The sequence below is a fragment of the Malaya genurostris genome, chromosome 3 (assembly GCF_030247185.1).
Source record: "Malaya genurostris strain Urasoe2022 chromosome 3, Malgen_1.1, whole genome shotgun sequence".
Classification (NCBI taxonomy): Eukaryota; Metazoa; Arthropoda; class Insecta; order Diptera; family Culicidae; genus Malaya; species Malaya genurostris.
The window spans coordinates 220646458-220666761 of NC_080572.1; the positions used below are offsets into that span (position 1 = coordinate 220646458).

General features: G+C 37.3%; 2 protein-coding genes across 7 annotated transcripts in view; both read right to left on the reverse strand.

Moving 5' to 3' along the window:
* The window catches only part of LOC131434605 (uncharacterized), a 153568-nt gene that overhangs the window by 65751 nt on the left and 67513 nt on the right, over positions 1-20304 (reverse strand). The window lies entirely within an intron of this gene.
* LOC131434607 (protein sneaky) lies at positions 17808-19105 on the reverse strand. The gene has a single exon (XM_058601490.1). It carries the CDS (start codon positions 18792-18794, stop codon positions 17943-17945), a length of 852 nt encoding a protein of 283 aa, XP_058457473.1. The 5' UTR covers positions 18795-19105; the 3' UTR covers positions 17808-17942.

Sequence of the window (20304 nt, forward strand, 5' to 3'; positions counted from 1 at the left end):
ATTTCCAGTCAACTGTGTACAACCCAAGCTTCTTGATACAAGTCGAGATAGGGTTTGCTTTGAATAGTTTTTCCAACACTTGATTTTCACCGTATCTTCCTCATTTCTAGAGCTACTCATTACGGAAATTGCAATTGTTTCATGATCTGAAATCTTGCAATCGGATTCCACATTTGAATAAACACCGTCGAAATTGGAATACACGTGATCTATCAATGTTTTACTGTATCTCGAAATTCTTGTAAATTCATTCACAGTTTGCTTCAAATTGAAGAATTCTGCTAACTGTTTCAATCGAGTCGAACCTTGATCACTGAGCCAATCGATATTAAAATCTCCAGTAATAATATTTAGTTTACCAAAATCTACGAAATTCTCCCACCAGTTTTCTAGAATTTCCAGAAACTGGCGATCGCTTGAACTTGGAGAGTGGTAAACAACTCCATAATTTCCCATCTGCATGCCTCTTACAACTGATATACCCAAGAACCAATTATTTCCAACTGCTTCGTTTGATTGAATGCTGAATTTAATTGATTCTCTGGCGTAAATTGCAACTCCACCCGTGTGCCTGGAATGGGACAAACAAAAAGCAACAGTGTAACCCGGAACACTGAACTGATCGAAAGCGTCAGAATCAACAATATGTGTTTCTGAGAGCAAAACCAATGAAGGATGTCTATCCTCTATAAGATGACGCAATGCGACATAATTAGAAGACAAACCGGCCATGTTCAAATACAAAATATCTGAATGCCTCTCACTGATTAGTTGCTATTCCATTGACATAATGTTGTTCTTTTTCGTTTCAAGCAATCTCAGATATACAGGACACTGCTTACTAAATGCTGGATGGTGAATGTCTAAATTCAATTTCCTTTCTTTGTTCATTTTCAGACAATTAACGCATTTGAATTCAGTTGAAGAACATTCAGATGTTCTATGTGGGGAATTACATTTGGAACAATTTTCACTGTTCAAACATTCGGTGCTCTTGTGACCAAACTCACCACACCTGAAACAGCGCAATACGTTAAACGACTCGAAAACCGAACACCTATCCCAGCCGACGCAAACCTTGCCGGCTGCCATCAAGCTGGAATAAGTATTCTTATTAACCTCAATTATAACACTATATTTGTTATATTTGAAGCGTGGATTCTCAAAGTCAGCAACAACTTTTACATCTTCAATCGAAATTTCCTGATTTTGACTTTTCAATAGGTCAATAAATACATCAGAGGAATATCGATCACTCATCCCCACTATTTTCAGTTTTGGTTTCCCGGGCTTGGGTATAACAGCATTGTATTCAGTTCCTAAATTACTTTCAATGTTTTCTTTCACTGATTGAATGTCCTCTCCTGCTGCGCACTCAACAATAATCGAGCCATCTTTACCATTTTTAAAATTACTAATTTTATGTGTTCTTGGATCTAACTTACCCTTCAAAACCTTTCTCGTGTCATCGCTCGTTTGCGAAGACTCGACAGGTTTGATCATAATAACCGAGCGAGTCTTACGATTTCTATTGCTTTTCGTTCTTTTTCTAGAAAATTTCCCAGATAGAACGTCCGCGTATGACTTTTTGTTGTTTCTATCAAATACTTCGTCGTTACCTTCATTAACAATATTATTATCAAGCGGTTCATCATCAGTATTTGAAATAACTTTTCTCTTTCGTCTGGGATTTCCATCCGACTCCGAATGAGTCTTCCTATTTGCAACAATTTTCTTTCTATTCATTACAACCAAATCATTATTATTTTGCTGATTATTCAAAATCAACAAACTTTTCAAATCGTCCAACTTTCTGGCCACACTGTTTTCTAAGCAGGCCATTTTGCTCTCCAGAGCATCATTGGAAGATCTGATCAGTCTATCGATTCCCTTTTCTATCGCGATATTAATGTGTGCCTCGATGCTCTCCCGCACACCAGCAAACGAATCAGTGATGGATTTGAATTTTTCCATCTCCTTCTTCACATCACTAATGAGCGAAAGAACATCATCCTTTGGCATCACATCAGCCATCGCGGCACCTTCCAAGCAATCAGCACATTTAAACAAAAGCGCCGGTGTATCTGAAACCCAACCGGCCATGGCTCTCGTAAGCCCAGTACAGCGCTGGTGATAGCCATTCTCGCAAACTGAACATGCAATTCTAATATCCGATATGGTTATTTTTTCATTACACTTCACACATTCACCCATCATTCATGCATAAACCAAACCGGCCCGACACACAGCTGGGGGAGAAATCAAAGCAAAGTGAACCATGCAAAAACAATAGACAATGCATTCAATATACCACGGTACGACGCCGCTTTGTTTGAGCGATCGCCGCACGGCGATTATTGACACAATTTACAGCACAAAATAGAAGTATTTACAAAACACTTTCTACTTATCTGTTTAAAGCACAACTAGTCACTTGCTTAGTTGAAAAAAATTTCACAAAAAGCCACCTATTTCACACAAAATTTATCACAATTTGACTCAGCACTAAAGACGCACAAGTTACCATGTTCGCCATTCAATACAATCTGAATATAAAAAGACCTCAGTGTGTTTGTCAGTTTTTCCATAAAACAACGACTAGTGTTATATAGAAGGTACTAGAGCTATTGCGATGGCCACTACAACAAACACATTTTATTTCCAACAGAACGAATGATACAAAGGTTTTCGCCATTTTCCATCCAAAACTAAAACATGTATTTTGAGTCATTTTCAACGATTCTTAATAATGTTTATAATGTTAAACCTTCAAATTCTTTGTTTGTTCGAAAAGAAATTGTCTCCAATTACATTTCTCGTTTTATTACTCTTTCTGCCATCTCCTATTAAAATAAAGTTTAGTTCTAGAACTACTGTTGATATCGCTGAAAGTTTCCATATGCACTCGTCTTTTCTACGCGAATTTTTCATGCAAAGTTTCAGAATTATGCCGTTCTTTACGCAAAGTTTCAGAGGTGAGCGGTTTATTTCGCCGAAAGTCGTTTCGCCGAATGCTATTTCGCCGAATAGGTCATTTCGCCGAAAAGGACATTTCACCGAAAGGGTAATTTCGAGTACATCATATTATTTTTTTTGTGTTATTATGCCTACTATTAAACTAATGTGACGCAGACACATAACCGAAGCCAAGATGGCACGGCGGCATGAAGCCACCGAGGCGACGCCGACTGAGTTGGCCGCTGATCCGCGTTGGAAGTGGCGGCCTCTTGCATACGAACCTGCCTCGTTTGCCCGGTCTACTTAAAGCTAGGTTTCTTTGCTTTAGTTAGGTCCGAACGAGCGGTAGCAATGTCGGACAGCACACGAATAAAATCGATGTGGCGAAGCCGCATTAAATATTATTTCGCTTAGTAAACGGAAAATATCACATACACCTGTGCAATTGCTTTGATGCTTAGTGGCTAACAGTCAACAAGTTTCCTTGGGAACTCCGTTCTGAGGTTCATGAATCAATCTTTATTCAAGAGTACAAAAATCAATCTATATTCAAGAAGTACAATTAAAGGTCAACAAAACGGGCGTAAACGTATTATCGTTCATTTGTGTTTATTTTAAATCAATTCCAATTATAATATTAAGACAATTGCAGGAATCGGCGAAATGGTTTTCGGCGAAATGACATTCGGCGAAGTGACCCTGATCCGTTTCAGAGTTCTATACAAGTTTGCAATATTACCTGTCGTGTTTCATGAGTGCACAAAACGTCAAGATCTGGATTTTGAACAATTTTTTTAATCGTCTCTCTGATACTAGGAAAATTTTAAAATCTCCGATTTTATTTTTATACACAATTTCTTAGAAATTCATAAAACGTCGAGATCTGATGTTAGCTTGAAAAAAATATTTTCTTGGAAACACATAGAAAGAACATAAAAAGACCTTAAACAAAGGCTTACACCAGAGAGTCAATTTTTTCAAAAGATTATTTTTCATGATAACTACAGATATCGACATTTCTTAAATTTTTGATACATCTGGCAAAATTTTTTTCCCGAAGTTAGGCAGTTTTTTATGTGAATTGTCAGAGCTATTTGTATGCCAAGCTTAAGAGTTATGTGGTTTTTCATGTAAATTTTCAGCCATGTGTGTTTTATGCGTATTTTATGCGCAAAAAAACTTGTATATTTATCTACAGCGTATCCCAGGAAAAATTTCGAATTTAAAAATGCAATAATTAAAATACGGTTTGATAGATTTCAATGATTATACATTGATTTGAAAGGTTGATTCATGAAATTTATGTATGAAAAGTTTTTTGGTTTCAACAGGACGGCGCTACGTGCCATCAGCCGAAATGATAATGTGAAATGGCTTTCGAGAAACTGTGATTTGACGCCGCTGGACTATTTTCTTTGGGGAACAGGTAAAGATAAATGTTACGCCAACCATCCAGAAACAATTGAAAACCTCAAGCATGAAATTCAAGTGGCTAAGGCTAGAAACAACTGAAAATGTACTCAAAAATCGGGTGGATTGGATGGCTACTGCCAAGCCAACCGTTTCAGGTATCAGCTTTTCAAATAAATGTATAATCATTGAGATCTATCAAACCGTTTCTTATTATTGCATTTTTAAATTCGAAATTTTTCGTGGAACACCCCGTATAAGCTTACGATACAGCAAGGTAGCAGATTCCTCTAAATCATAAATGAACAAGTCATGGTCGTAAATGTAATCGATAATGCCCTGAATAGCATTTAGAGTACCTTACGCAAAATATTGTACAATTCTACAATGGAATCTTGTATTGATTTAAAGTGCACTTGAATTTTACTTCTGGATATTTAAAAACTAGCCGGATATCAAGTCTATTTGGAAGCAGATATTTTCAACTAATTCAAGAAATCCATATCTTGATGAGAAATTCATTTCTGTAGCAATACTGAATCATTTTTCAAGGTCCGCTATTTTATTTCGTTGGGGTACAATTGTAGAAAAAATTCACATACAGGGTGTATCGTTTAAATTTCGCTTACACTCAAATCGATCAAACTTTTTATCCTTTAGGAAAAAAATTTTGACACTGCGGTAAACATTATTGACTTTTTGCGTAGAAATAGTTCAATGTATATTGTTTACTTTGAGAGTTGTGATTTGATTAGACGCGCAAAAGTTTTCAAAATGGTGACGAAAAAATAGTGCGTGCGAAAGAAAGTTTTTCACGAATACATAGAGAAAAAGAATCTGTCGCATTGCACTGTTGGAAAAAAAAAAGTTGGGAGTCGTGAATTCCAGGACGTCTGGTATCATAACACAGTTCGAAGAACGTCAAACTATCGGAAGTGAGATCCAAAAAAAACTCTTGAGATTAACAAGAAGGGGGAGTATGACTTTCGTGCAGAACACCAAAATTCGAGCTAAGGAGTGTATCGAAAATAAGCTATCCACACTTTTTTCTTTCAAATTATGATAAACAACGATAATTTATTCAAACTAAAAATTGATCCTCTATTGTACGAGGTTAAACTTGAGCATAATGAAAACCGGATGAAATTTAAGTTATTCCTTCACGAATTTTCGAACTTTTGATCGAACGCTCTTCATCAAGTTCCGGACAAGTGTTGCATCGCATTTTTTGGACGCTTGAGCCCAAATTTTTTTGAACTCCTGCATGTTTTCAGCTGCCATACCAGTCTTCTTGAAGACCCTCTTCACGATTGCCCAGTAACGTTCGATGGGTCGAAGCTGAGGGAATTTGGTGGATTGATATTTTTCTCAACGAAATTTATACCGTTTTCCGCAATCCAATTGAGAGTTGATTTGGTATAGTGAGCCGACGCTAAATCCGGCTATGCTTCTTATATAAAGGCAGCAATCTCTTCTGGAGACACTCAGATCGATAGATTTCTGCATTAATAGCTTCGGTAGTGTAAAAAATGGTTGACATCAAACCACAGAAACATATTGCTTGCCATACCAGTACCTTACGACCGAATTTCTCCACTTGAATCGACCTGTCCGCATCGCTCACATCTTCCCCAACGACGACAGTAAGGTATTGTGGACCTGGAAGGGTTTTTGAGTATTCTTTTACATAAGTCTCATCGTCCATTAAAACGCATGCATCCGGACACTGCAAAAGACGCGAATACAATTTCCGGGCCCTTGTTGCTGCTCGCTTCTTCTGTTCTACACTTTGTTTCGAGATTTTCTGCTTCTTGTAGGTCTTCAGGTGATTTCGCCTCTTGATTCGCTGGATCATTCCGACACTTGTTCCTGCTTTTTTGGCCAAATCACGTATTGACATTGATTTGTTCTTCATGATTAGAGATACCACTTTCTTGTCCACACAGCGAACTAGATCTGGACGGACTTAGTCTGCGGCCATCACGAGGATGTTCCTCCGCGGCCATCAAAACTCTAGAACCTTCGATAAATATTAATTGTAAAAAAACACATTGTAATTTACGAAAACCTTCTCTTCCCCTCTCCCGATGATTTCACACCCCCCTCACTTTTGGATACAAACCCGGCGAACGACCAAAATAAGGTTAAAGCCGGGTATAAATAAACGATATAAAAAATTTGTTTTGTCCAGTTTCAGTTTGGAAGAGCCGGGTTTTCTGCCTCTTCCTGTTAGCTCATTAAAAGAATAGTGTTCCTCAAACTTATTAATGATGGTTTTAACACTGGCATGATGAATTCCAAACCGCTTTGCCAATTTTCGTATAGTAATACCCTTTTCACTTAGCCATGTGTCCAGAACCCTAATTTTCACTTTCTTTTCAATACATTTTGAAAACGCAGAATTTCAAACGCACAAACAGGTAAACAAACGAAAGCTGACAGCCAAACGCACAGCATGCTGTGATCTGAGTATAAAAACCCATCACAAATACATGCGTACAACACAAATGTATGTGGATAGATTATTTTCGATACACTCCTTAGGCTACGTACGTTAAAGGTTTACAAGTCTCCAAACATGGCGTGCAACAGAATTTGGTAGCGAAAAGCCGGAAGTTGTTTGACCAGAAGTTAACGAATCCACCGAATCCAGATTCCAGGAAACCAGTATGTAAGTTTATGTTTCCGAGAACCTTCGTACACTGGCGATGTCGAAGTTCGGCAAGAAGTTCTTAATTTAGCAAGCGAATTGTATTTGCGTAAGTACACCTTTCAAATGGATTTTGTGTGTGCGGATTTTAAACGAAATCAATCGCAGTGACTCAGGCCTCCGGAAGCATGCATTTAATTTACCACGCTATTGCATTGTCACAAATTGAGCATTATTAGGATCGCAGTTTCTATTCCAAACACGGAACCACCGAAATTAGCTCTGCGCCTAATTCGTATTACTGTTTTTGAATTAGTTGATTTTAACAACAAAATTTCCAAAATAACTATAAAATTAGTTAAAATTTAGGATTTACTGTGCTGAAAAAAACTCTTATTTTTAGAGAAAGTGTTTAGTTGGCGAATATTCTGGACACAAACCAGCAATATTTCAATCCAACACGAAATTCTCATTGACAACTAATTTCGTTATTAAAATCAGAAACTGTGATTCTATTTATCTATCACCGTCATTACTGAAGGACAGCAGTGTCAAAGCAAAACAATCCATTAAAAAGCTAAAAGGGACAGTCTTGTTGAAACTGCTCGCAAATTGTTTAGATGTTTTTCGCATGTGTTACGATATATCCCTATATAATTTTCTAAACCGATATGTAAAAATGACGTAAACTGTTAGTGGAAAGTGTATTTATTCAGAATTTGTGCGCAGTTAAAGCGATTGTGGGTAATAATGTTTTTACGCGAAACAGTGAAGTGAGTTTCGAATGTTGCACTCTAATTGTACACGTCAAATGATGTTTTTTTGTATCTTCTCATTCCGGGCTACGCCGTCCGGTGTACTACTTGTATTCGATTTTTGTTTTCCGAGTGCTCAAAGTTTTCAGTGAGAGAGTCGATTTTGCGAAGTCGAATGAAGAAAACAGCGATTTAGAAGTAAAATTTTCAAAAAGAAGTTTATGTTTCGCTTATGTCTTTTTCTCCAATACAACATCGTATTTATACCTGCAAATATAGAAAAGATAACCGCGACTGAAATTTTTTTCGGTAGTAGTGTGCCATCTAGTGGCTAGTAGTCATTACGGTGTTAACGAGCGCCATATAGCTGCTAATTGCAGAAACCAATTCAACCATTTATGTTGGTTGAAAACAACACTTTAATTCTCTAATTCAACTAAAAAATTAGTTGAATGGATATGAAGCGGATTGGAATGGATTGGTGAATTCAACTAAAAAAATAGCCATTTCAACAAATATTTTATTATTATTAAGAGAATTAGAATTAAGAAATCTAAATTAGCAAAAGTAAGATTTTTTTAGTTGTCTCAAAAAATAACTAACTAAAATCTGAAAATCAACTAATTTTTTCGCCAAAATGCTAATTTCGGTCTTTCCGTGAAGATATAGGTTAGTAACTCTGGTATAAAACTTGTAACTTTATGGTATTCAAATGATGCCAGTTGTCATATACCTGACATATAATTGCTTAAAATACAAAGTACACTAATACTTTCCATTACGACTGTAAACGATTGTTCCGAAGAACTATATCGTTATTATCTGCACGCATGCCATTATTTACAGATAAGGCAAAAGACGTATAAATGAGCAAATGAAGAATGACAGGCACTGAACTACCTGACGGCTGCTGCACCGGTGAGAAGAATAGCAGAAATAGTTAAATTAGTGAGTGTTATTTTCTTCTCCGTCATGGAAGTGGAAGTCGGTGATTTGCTGACTAGACAAGAGCACAGTGATTAATGACTTTATATGTTCGTTCGCTCGCTCACTGGCACTGGTAGATGCAAGCCGCAGAGTTCAAGGTCCCCTGCAGATCGCGGCATCGGGATACCGTCTATTGTTGGAAGCGGATGACTTAATTACCATAACTGGAAGATTCAACTTCGGCCGGGTTGAAGCACCTTCGCCGATGAGAGAATAAGGCATGGGAATTCTGCGCATAAACCTATATTGTCCTCCGTTGTACCTTCGAAGGGGTTACAAACAGAAAGATTTCATGCGTCCGTGGTAGGTGTGAACTTATTCTTCTTTATCATTATAACTCGTAAATGTGCTGTTATGATTTTTTTTCGCTTCTGAAATCGTATGTTCAACTGAGGTAACACAATAGTTGCCTTCTAATGAACTTGGTGAGCGTGAAGTCCGATTCGGTAAACGTACCATTATCTCGGCAAAATAAGCGTGGAACGAATTAATTTAATATGATAAATAGTATCATTGATGAATTTTACAAGTTGCAGACCTTTTTCCTGCAAGTTTTAAAAATTCAATTACTAAAACAACTGTTTTGCAATAGGTGTGTGGAAATGTCTTTGTTTGTGATTTATTCATGGCATTGGTGTGCCACACTTCTGAATTCAGCATATGGTATCGTATCTGTCCCTACTTCCATCTAAAGTCTTCAAATATTTTCCTCTGCTCGGGTCAGATAATCGTTGATTCATGCTGTGGTGGATTTGTTATGCTGTTTGCTCCTCACATATTTATGTCCATTACTGTTCTAAGAAAAGTCGTGTATGCTTGCGGGTGAAAAGTCGTAAAAACAAAGAAGAAATGTCTACCGGCAGAAGAAAAATAAAGGCAATGCGGCGCGGTTCTTCACTGACCATTCATTTCCGCACGGTGAACAGATATCTTAATTTACATTTGAAAACAGATAGATCGCATAGCAGATATAAAGGTTTCTTGGGAATCGGAGACCGGGAGAACGAGAACCGCAATGCGTGCCAGTATGATGGGATATTTAAGTTGATCGGTCATAAGAAAGGGAAAAATGTAAAAACAGTTCCACTATGACGATACTGTAACATGACCACGGAAGCCACGGTTTGCTGCAGTCGGTGCCCAAAGAGGTTGATGACCGTGTGAGATAAAAGGTTGGAATTAGTCAGTAAACTGTCGCTATGTATGGAAGCCAGTGTCGATTGTTTCACATTGAACTTGTTTAGAGTACTTGGCATAAGTATTTTATCGATCTAATGTGTTAGGACAATTTTTTTTCTGATGTCAAATCTTGATTCAAAATGAACAAATAATGCGAAAATTTTCAAAAATCTGGTGGCGAGGTGATGGAAATTGAACGGTTGAATGTGAAATTGGATAGGAGCAACTTAGTTTGGCAAACCCGTTTAGGTATTTTTAAATGCAAAAACCGGACAAAACATGGAGTACGAAAACCAAAAACTAATTTTGCAATGCGTTCAAAAATATGTTTTGTGCAAGAGCCTTAGCAAAATGTTTGAATGCAGAAACCGGAAAAAAAGGTTGGCCCTCGATAAAAGGCCCTTTTGTTGTGGGACTGTCGAAAAGCTTAGTCGGTTCTTCCGAAACAAAGTATTTTCAAAGTTATCCGCCGTTCAATTGCAGGACATTAAATCATGAGAGATGAACTCTCCGAGCGCAAAATAGCACAAAACATGACGAGATCCAGTTTCGGAGAAAAGAGTATTTTGTTCAGTTATTCGCCCTTATTCTGAATAACGACGTTTTGGTTTTTCGATCGAATATGGTTCGGTCGAATCATAGCTACCTTTGATTTTGCTAGCGTTATTAGGAATACAAATGAAATACGATCGAAAAAACGATACCTCGTTATTCAGAATAAGGGTGATTGAAAGATTTACTTATATTACAAAAGTTACATCCATAGGTATGTAGATCAATCTAACAGCAGTTGTAAGTTGTACTGTTTCAGTTTTATCAAATGATATACTACATGGAATGAGAAGTCCCGGGCCTAGTGAAAAAAAACTCGATTTTTTTACAGTGAAAACTTTTTTATTCTTCAGTACACTCTCCATCTAGAGCGAAGCATTTTACGCATCCAACCCTCCAACATTTTGATGTCATTTGAAAAAAAAAAAAAAGGTTTGTGAAGGCCTTCTGAAAAGGGCTTCTGTTTCTGCAATGACCTGAGTATTCGTCGAAAATTTCTTTCCCTGCAGAAATTTTTAGGTTCAGAAATAGATAATAGTCTCTGGACGTCAGGTCTGAAGAATGTTGGGGATGGTGGACAAATCCGTACCGCAAATTATTCAATTTCACCGTTGCTCTTATGCGTGAATGCGCTGGTGCGACTTTTTCCATAGCTTGATGAAAACCAGAATTCGACTGACACGATCAGCTGTTATTCAAATACCAGTGGATAGATTGTCATGAAATTTGGTATTGGGCCATCTAGAGGCTTTTTCTCAACAAAAATACACACAGCTTGAAACTATTCGCGTCTTTTCTGTGAGAGGCCCGGGACTTTTCATTCCATGTGGTACAAAGGCATAAAAAGCGGAGCTGCTTTACAAAAATCTCAAGAAGAGAGCTCCGCTGGCAAGTACAGTACTCTTTGTTTCTTTTGAAGGAATAATTAATCGAAAAACGGTCAACCGACAAATGCTTAACGACAAAAACAAAAACCTGTTTTAATCATATATAATACTATGGTATTTGAAATTTGTTTGACCGTCTACTGATAAAAACTATTAATTGGAGAAGATTTGAGGTCGATTTAGAAAACTTTGTACGGTTTTTCGCCCTTTTCAGTGATGGTATACAATTTCTAACACACTTTACCTTATATTTCCGGATCCGGAAGTCGGATCTAGATGAAATTCAGGAATTTCGTATAGGAGCATAGTTTATGAAAATCGGTCGCGCCATCTATGAGAAAAGCTAGAAAAGCTAGATATTATCATTTTTTTGCACATTTTACCCCATTATTCCGGAACCGGAAGTCGGATCCAAACAATATTCAGGAATTTTTTATAGGATTACAAGACATTTCATTTGAACCCAAGTTTGTGGAAATCGGTTCAGCCATCTCTGAGAAAAGTTAGTGCACTTATTTTCACATTTTTTTGCACATTTTACCCCATAATTCCGGAACCGGAAGTCGGATTCAAATAATATTCAGGAATTTTGTATGGGACCACAAGACCTTTCATTTGAATCTAAGTTTGTGAAAATCGGTTCAGCCATCTCCGAGAAAAGTTAGTGCAAAAAAAACGTTAAATACACACCTACGCACATACACACACATATACACACACATACACACACAGACATTTTGCGTACTCGACGAACTTAGTCGAATGGTATATGACACTCGGCCCTCCGGGCCTCGGTTCAAAAGTCGGTTTTCACAGTGATTACATAACCTTTCTATATGAGAAAGACAAAAATTGATGAAATAGAACCCATTCTAACAACTCATGTCAATGATCGCTAAAGAGATAAAATGTCTTCAGACCAGCTCGGCAGTATCTACGTTCTTTACAAGTTGTGTAACTACGTGTAGATTTCTCATGAAGTCTGGTCTACTTACAACATTTTCGTTTTCAATGGTGGCATAACACCGATGAAAAGGATGCTTTGATTACACCCACATTGGAGCAATTAGAATCGGTGCTCATTACACCAGAGCAACGCTAAAAATATAAAACGGCATTAGTTTACATTTCTTCATGCATTTTGCAGTATTAACATTTGAGTGAATCGGTTTTGAGTCCGCAGCTGTAAAATCCTTGCCCAATGACAAACTTGTATTAGCTGAGAAAACGATATATTTAATGATTCTGGAAAGTTGTCTCTAGTGCGTAGCCCTAAAAAACTATATGCATGTTTAATAGTTACGTTTATTTATAAACAAACGCAGAAAAAAGCTATACATTTTGGAGGTCCATGCACTTCTTTGTTCAACATCTCACAAAATAAGAAAAAAATTGTGTCCATCGCTCCAGTAATTTTTTTTGCCTTCCCCATACAGAAGGTCATGCAATCGACAGATAAAATACCAAAGCCAATCGACTCAGTTCGTCTGGACGAGTTGAGCTATGTGTGTGTATTCGTCTCAATAATGTCGTTTTAGCTTGATGTCAAATCTAACCCAGTTTCTACACTAACTGTTGTAAACCGTTTGTTTTTCGAAAGTTTCAAACGAAAGCTCTTGCGTTCCCATACAGTCTCCTGAATTTTATCTGGGTCCGACTTCGGGTTCCGGATTCACGGTTCCATATGGAATTGTTTAAAATTTCGAGCCTTCTTTCAGAGTGTCGATGTAAAAAATCCTAAAAACTTTCAAATAGAATTCAAAAGTATTCCAATTTGTAGATCATGTTAGTTGCTGGTTATACAAACCGACTTGGTCTATATCGGCCCTCTAATTTCGGTTTCGAAAGTACAGAAAACGGTGATCAAAATCTACAAAAGTGAAGGACATTTCTTACTTTTTAATATTGATGTAGAATACTTACCAATTTCTGCGGATGGTTAAATAAACACAACTCTTTTGGCGAAAATATTTCAAATAACAACTTATATTAAACAATAGGGGGTCGATTTCTAGACCTCGTCGACCCGCCTAGTCAATTTTCGTTTACGTCGACCCCCGCAAAAAGGATATCAACCCCAAGGGGTCTATATCGACTACTTTAGGAACCCCTGTTCTAATATGATTATTAGAAAGAATAATTGGGTTTCAGTGCCAATTTTAAAGCGTGCATTCTTCATAACCTTTTTCATATAGAAAAGTTATGCAATCACTGTGAACACCAAGACCCGGAAGGCCGAATGTCATATACCATTCGACTTAGTTCGGCGAGTACGCAAAATGTCTGTGTGTGTATGTAACGTTTTTTTTAAACTTTTCTCGGAGATGGTTAAAACGATTTTCACAAACTTAGATTCAAATGAAAGGTCTTGTGGTTCATACAAAATTTCTGAATATTGGCCCTTATTACGGGTATCACTATACGGTGAAAACCAAGTGAAGTGATTTTCACCTTATTATCGGTATCACTTCACAGTGAAAACTAGGTGAAGTGAAAGTAGGTTTTTATCTCGAAAGTCACTTCAGAGAAAAGTGATTAGTTAGATGAGCTTGTTGTTATTACGAACATCAAATCATCAAAATTTTGTTGGAAAAAATGATTTTTTTTCACTACAGTGAATATTTCATTGACCGTGACACCGGTAATAGGTAAAATCAAGTGAAGTGACATGTGAGTGAAGTGAAAGTGGAAGTGAGAACGGTAATAAGGGCCATTATTTGTATCCGGCTCTCGGTTCCTGAATTATGTGGCAAAATGTGCAAACAATAAGACAATAAGTGCACCAACTTTTCTCGGAGATGGCAAAACCGATTTTAACAAACTTAGATTCAAACGAAAACTCTTACCCCAAACAAAATTCCTGAATTTTGTTTGGATATGACTTCCGGTTTCGGAGTTACGGGATAAAATAGGCAAAAAATCAGAATATGTATACTAATTTTTCTCAGAGATGGCGTGACCGATTTTTACAAACTAAAATTGAAATGAATGGTCTTTTGGTCCTTCATAAAATTTCTGAATTTCATCTGGATCCGACTTCCGGTTCCGGAAATATGAGGTAAAATTAGCAAAAAATTGTGAATATAAGGGCACCAACTTTTCTCGAAGATGGCTAAACCGATTTTCACAAATTTAGACTCAAATGAAAGTTCTTTTAGTCTCATACAAAATTCCTAAATTTTGTTTGGATATGATATCCGGTTTCGAAATTACGGGGTAAAATGTGCAAAAATAAAATAACAAAATACGTGTACTAGCTTTTTTCTTATTGTGATATTCACTTAACCTAGAATGATAGTACTCAAGGGAGAGGTCGTTAATCATTTACTATTCGGCGAATCCTATATATTCACATCCTTACTTTCCCTTGAGTACTATCATTGTATAATTTTCGTTTCCTGTTTCCACAAAATGATCAAAGGTGAATATCGCAATAAGAAAAAAGAAATATTGGCTCTTATTACCGTTCTCACTCGACTTTTACATTCACTTCACTTACATGTCACTTGACTTGGTTTTACCTATTACCGGTATCACGCATAGTGAAGTGATCACTGTGGTGGAAAAATCTAATTTTTTCAACAAAATGTTGGTGGCGTGATGTTCAAAATGACATCAAGTTCATTCAAGTAATTACTTTTGTCTCAGAAGCGACTTCCGTAATAAGGACCTACATTCACTTCACTTGATTTCCACCGTGAAGTGATACCCATAATAAGGGTCACAGTCATAAAAAAGAGAAAAAAGTATGTGAACTAACTTTTCTCAGGGATGACGGGACCAAGTTTTATAAACTAAGATTCAAATGGTATTTTATAAAACTTCTGAATTTTAGCTGGATCCGAGTTCCGGTTCCGGAATTACAGAGTAATTAGTGCGATAATTCCAATTTCACTTTGCTCAGAGATGGCGAGACCGATTTTTACAAACTTAGATTCAAATGAAAGTTCTCATGGTTCTATACAAAATTTCTGAATTTCAGCTGAATCCGACGTCTGGCTCCAGTATTATACCATCACTTTTGGGGGCGAATCAAAAAACGTAAAAAAAATCTAAATCGGCCTTAAAACTACTCCAGTCGGTAGTCATTATCAGTACACGGTCAAACAAGCTGATCTCGACTATCCTGGTTCCTGGATTCTGGAGGCACCAGAAATAAAGGTCATATTTTCCCCAGATGGATCTCACCCACTTTGGCGAGGGTTTGACCGATTTTCACAAACTCAGATTCTAATGAAAGGTCCTGTGGTCCCATGCGGAATTTGTGATTTTCATCCGGATCTGACTTCTGGTTCCGGAATTATAGAGTAAAGTGTGTTTTAAATTTTATATAATCACTTAAAGGGACGAAACAAAACAACTAAAAAAAATCTAAATCGGCCTCAAAACTACTCCAATCGGTAGTCATTTTCAGTAGACGGCTAAACAAACCGATTTCGGTTGTTCTTTCATGAATCGAAGAAAATTATTTTGAACAATACCACTGTATGATTGATATGAGAAAGGCAACATTACACCACTAGATGGATTAAAACAGGTTTTTGGGTTAAAAGGTGAATTTTACAGCGATTGCAGAAACGAAACCTGATAAATAAAATATTCCACCTTAAACTATCGTAAGTTTCATCAAATCTGTTTTGAATGTTACATTTCTAAAAAATGAGGAAAAACATGAAACTTGGAAAACTGAAATACTAACACCGAAAACAAAAAGTATTACAAACAAATACTCATCAGTTGGTTTTCACACTACAAAACAGTATTCTCGCGTGTTTCTGGATGATTTATACACTTTCAAATCGCATAAAAAATATTTCTCGTGCAACGTCACGTACTTCGGCTAGTTAGCGAAAAGATTTGCTGTGAAGATTCCGCCAATATCACGCTAATTTGCACCACGAGTACAACCCACCGTTGCAGGCTGCAGGAAATACTATCGGCAATCACGTCTGTGTCGGATATTAATGACCATAAAGCTTCAAAACTGTATACAATAAGTTTGCGGCCGTCGGCATAAAAGTCTTCACAAAACAAATTCTCGATAGCAGCGACTGGTTAGATCCACTAGAGCACAAGAAAAAGCGGAAATTTACACACATTTGTAATAAATTTACACTTCACGTACGCCCGCCCATGCGCGCAGCGGCGTCTGTAGGGAACTGAGCGCCGTGCATTATGTGCTGCTAGGTTGGCCACTTCTGGTAGACGAATATGTAGCGAGCAGCTAAGATATTGTAGAGACCTTCAACAAGATTGTAGGGTCATCATCCTAATAGGTACGTAAGCGCGAGTATCGGAGAGTAACGAAAAAGTGTAGTAAAAGAAGAGTAAAATGACCGCGCACCATTCGCCACGGATAGAACCTGAACGGTGGCGGAGGTCTTCATCGGGTAAGACATGAAACGCCGTGATATGATGGATCGCTTTGAGCATAATGATTCTAATGGGCCGAGTGAAGTGGAGGCGCTAAGTGGAGTGTCGGATCTTAGCACTCAACACTGATTGGGGGCTACTCTACGATTGAAATGGGTGGGAATTTGAGCGGGTATTTGTTGTATTAGTTAATATTGAACTAGAAATCCATTGCACAATCATGATCGGCGTTTGCTTCTTCTTTACACGCCAGACATATCTCATCCAAATCTTGCCAACATTCGTCACAGTAAGAAAGGAAGCAGTTATAACCGGAACAGTCGATAAAGTGTTCCGCTGAGCTAGAGTTACACGTACTGCATGTTTTTTTGTTTAGAAATTTAATCCACCCACAACAGTACGGATAATAAAACGCTAGACGTTCGAGAAAACTGAGTTGTGGAGCATATTTTTTCCTACGAACTTGCTCTTTCGTTCGTTCTCTCAATAATTTGATCAAACCTTTTCTTTGCTGCAGCGTTCGGTTGTACAAGTGAAGGACACGTTGTTTTTCTCGCTTTGGATAAAACCATGCACAAATTAATCGTCGCAATCGATTAATATAGGCTTCATTTAGTATCAAAACTGCCACGCCCAACAGTGTCAAGTAAATTCTCCATAGCGTCCATGGTTCCAGCTGCGTGGGTCTGGGAACGCATTCTTCATTGCTTGTTGAAAGTTTAATCCTTTCGTGGATACCAAACCCTTCGACTGATCTACGTACCATCGACGCAATCAATCCAGTTCCGGTAACGGTTATGTTGATATCGTGGTAACCAGCTTGGATAAAATCGACCTTGGAATGTGATGCTACAATTTCCAAAGTTTCGTAGAATAATCTGTCCATAAGAATGAATACGGTCGCTGATATGGCCTGCAGAACTAGGTTTAGAAAACACACCAGGATCTTTCTAATTTCCAGTCGAGTACAAACGCCAGTGTCAAGGTCGACAAAGTGCGGTCGTTCTACTCTTCGAAGTGGTAGTAGTCCAACTTTCCCAGATTTTATTCTGCGATTGTTCACGTGTCGAAAATATTCTGTGATGTACACATTCTCGAAATCCATCTCATTCAAGTATTTTTTATGATAACGAACAGCACCAAAAATCACTTTTAGGAAAAAGAACGTAAAGATTTTTTCCAAAATATAAACTACCAAATCAAACGATTCTTTCTTCTCTTCAAACTGTCGTACGACTTCTTTACTAGTTTCCTTAGCAGTTCTGTAATATAAAGCAAAACATAAGTGCTACGATCAAGGCAGAAACTTATCCTATACAAATATCCGCTGTGCTGTTCTATATCCACAAATTCGTATGCTATTTGAACACCATCCAATCCTCCAATCAATTCCTCTTCGGCATTCATTAGTTTGCCGTAGTCTTGTCCAAATTCCTCATTAATCACTTCATCGGGTGAACAGATTTCATCTTCATCACCGAACATTTCACTGCTACTGCACACGAAATCTATCTTAAGCGGCCAGCACATCAATGTTCTAATTACGATGGGTAACTTTAGGTTGCATTGATCGTAAACTTTCTGAAATTCATGTTTACAGCGTTTCACACCATTTTCCAGCTGACTCTTGCAGCGTTTTACTAATTTCTGACTGTACATTTGATGGTACTGCTCAGGAATTCTCTCTGTCATCTGCCGTTTTGGCTTCAGGGTTGTATTGAACTCCTCCGAATCTTCCACTTCTGACCGAATCGGTTCAACGATATCCACAATGGCTCGAAACTCATGCTTAATTTGTTCCAGCTGCTCTTTGCTACCAACTAATGCATTCTGAAATGGTTTCGTCATCAAATCAAACCGTACTTTGGTCAAATTGTACGTCAGCACGGTGGAGCAAGTGAACACCCGAACCACCTCACGAGCGTTCAACCCAAGATTGTTGATTGGCCCGGTCAGAATGTAACCCAACACTATGGCTTTCATCATACTTCGACCGGCTCTACCCAAAAAACCAACCAAACAGAGGGAACTGAAGCAACGCATTCGGGTGGTTAGAGCACATCCATAACCTATCCGAATGAGAAACGAGTTTCACTTCTGTACTGATGATTTTATGTTCCTTACCGAGGAATAACGATACAGATAATCCCACGTAAAAGCTGGTCGTGAAAGAAATCCCTATGCTCAACAAAACGGACTTCCAGAAAAGTATACCAAGTGTCAAACCGTAAAAATAAAACAAAACACTTCGAATTATAAGGTTTCTCTGCCGGCCATCACGTGATATTAAATTGTAAATTTCTGGACAATCACGCTGACAAAAAGTTGAAAGTTTGTAAAAATAAAAATTTAAAAACTTCATTTTCAGATTTGAGACTTGAGAAGAACTACAGCATGGCGTACTACGTTTTCTGTGTAGTTTGTCGCATAAGTCATAAAATCGGTAATATTTCCTATTTTTCGAAAGGTGAATTTATTATCAATTTGTCCTAGTTGGGCTAAAATTTGGAGAGGTTGAGTTTTTCCGTTTTCGCAGTGTTCAGTTCTTTTCGCAATGTCCAGTTAAAAGTTATCAAGAATCATTAAATTCACTACTTTTTTTGCCGAACTGGTCGTTTTTTTTAATTCAAGTAAAAGATTGCATCATTGTTTTGTCGTTATCATTTAATGACTAAAGTATTTTTTATTTATCGTTACGAACCTTTTTGAAGATAAACGAATAAAACAAAACGGCTGGTAACATTCACTATTTACTTATGTATTGTTTTTTTGCACCAAAGGCCATCGACGGCACCAAATTGACTATTGTAGATGATCTTGTTTCAGTATAAACTGTTGGTTTTGATGTTTAGCCATTTCACAAAATTCAAAAAATTTCGATGTAAAATTCACAAAAAGGTGCGTGATGTCAAAATTACACAAGAATTTCATCAAGAAAAACGTGATTAATCCACCTAGCAGTGAGATGATACCTTTTTTTTTATCAATCTGCATGTATATTTTGCATGGATATTCTTAGGTGTTTTAGTTTTCATGACATTATTTTAATTATCGTCGTTTTAAATGGCGAATTGAGATTTTAATCACTCATTACCCTGTAGTGTCGAAACTGCAAATCGTATCGACTTTCAATCTTAACTCATGACAATCGATTGAACATTCCATGAGATGTTGAAGTAAGTTCCACTTTAGAGTTTTTCGTCATTATTTATGGTACTTCCAGAGCCGGTATTCAAGAACTAGCATAACCCAAAATAATTCAAATGGCCATAAATTAATACACCAAACAATTTACATCTTCTATATCGGTATGAACTTTGAAAACTCATCATCTGTAATTTCCGAATCAGATAAAATTCACCAATTGTGTATGGGACCTTAAGTCCTTAAATTAGGTTTATGTTTTTGAAGTTCGATTTGGCCTTTTTGAGAAAATGATTGAGCTTTGCGAAACGATTCGATACTGGAACCGGAATTCTAAAATCGGTGTAGCCAAAATCAGTTAAATTCACCTGAGGAGTGTGTAGACATCTTTGAGAAATTGTAGTGCGAA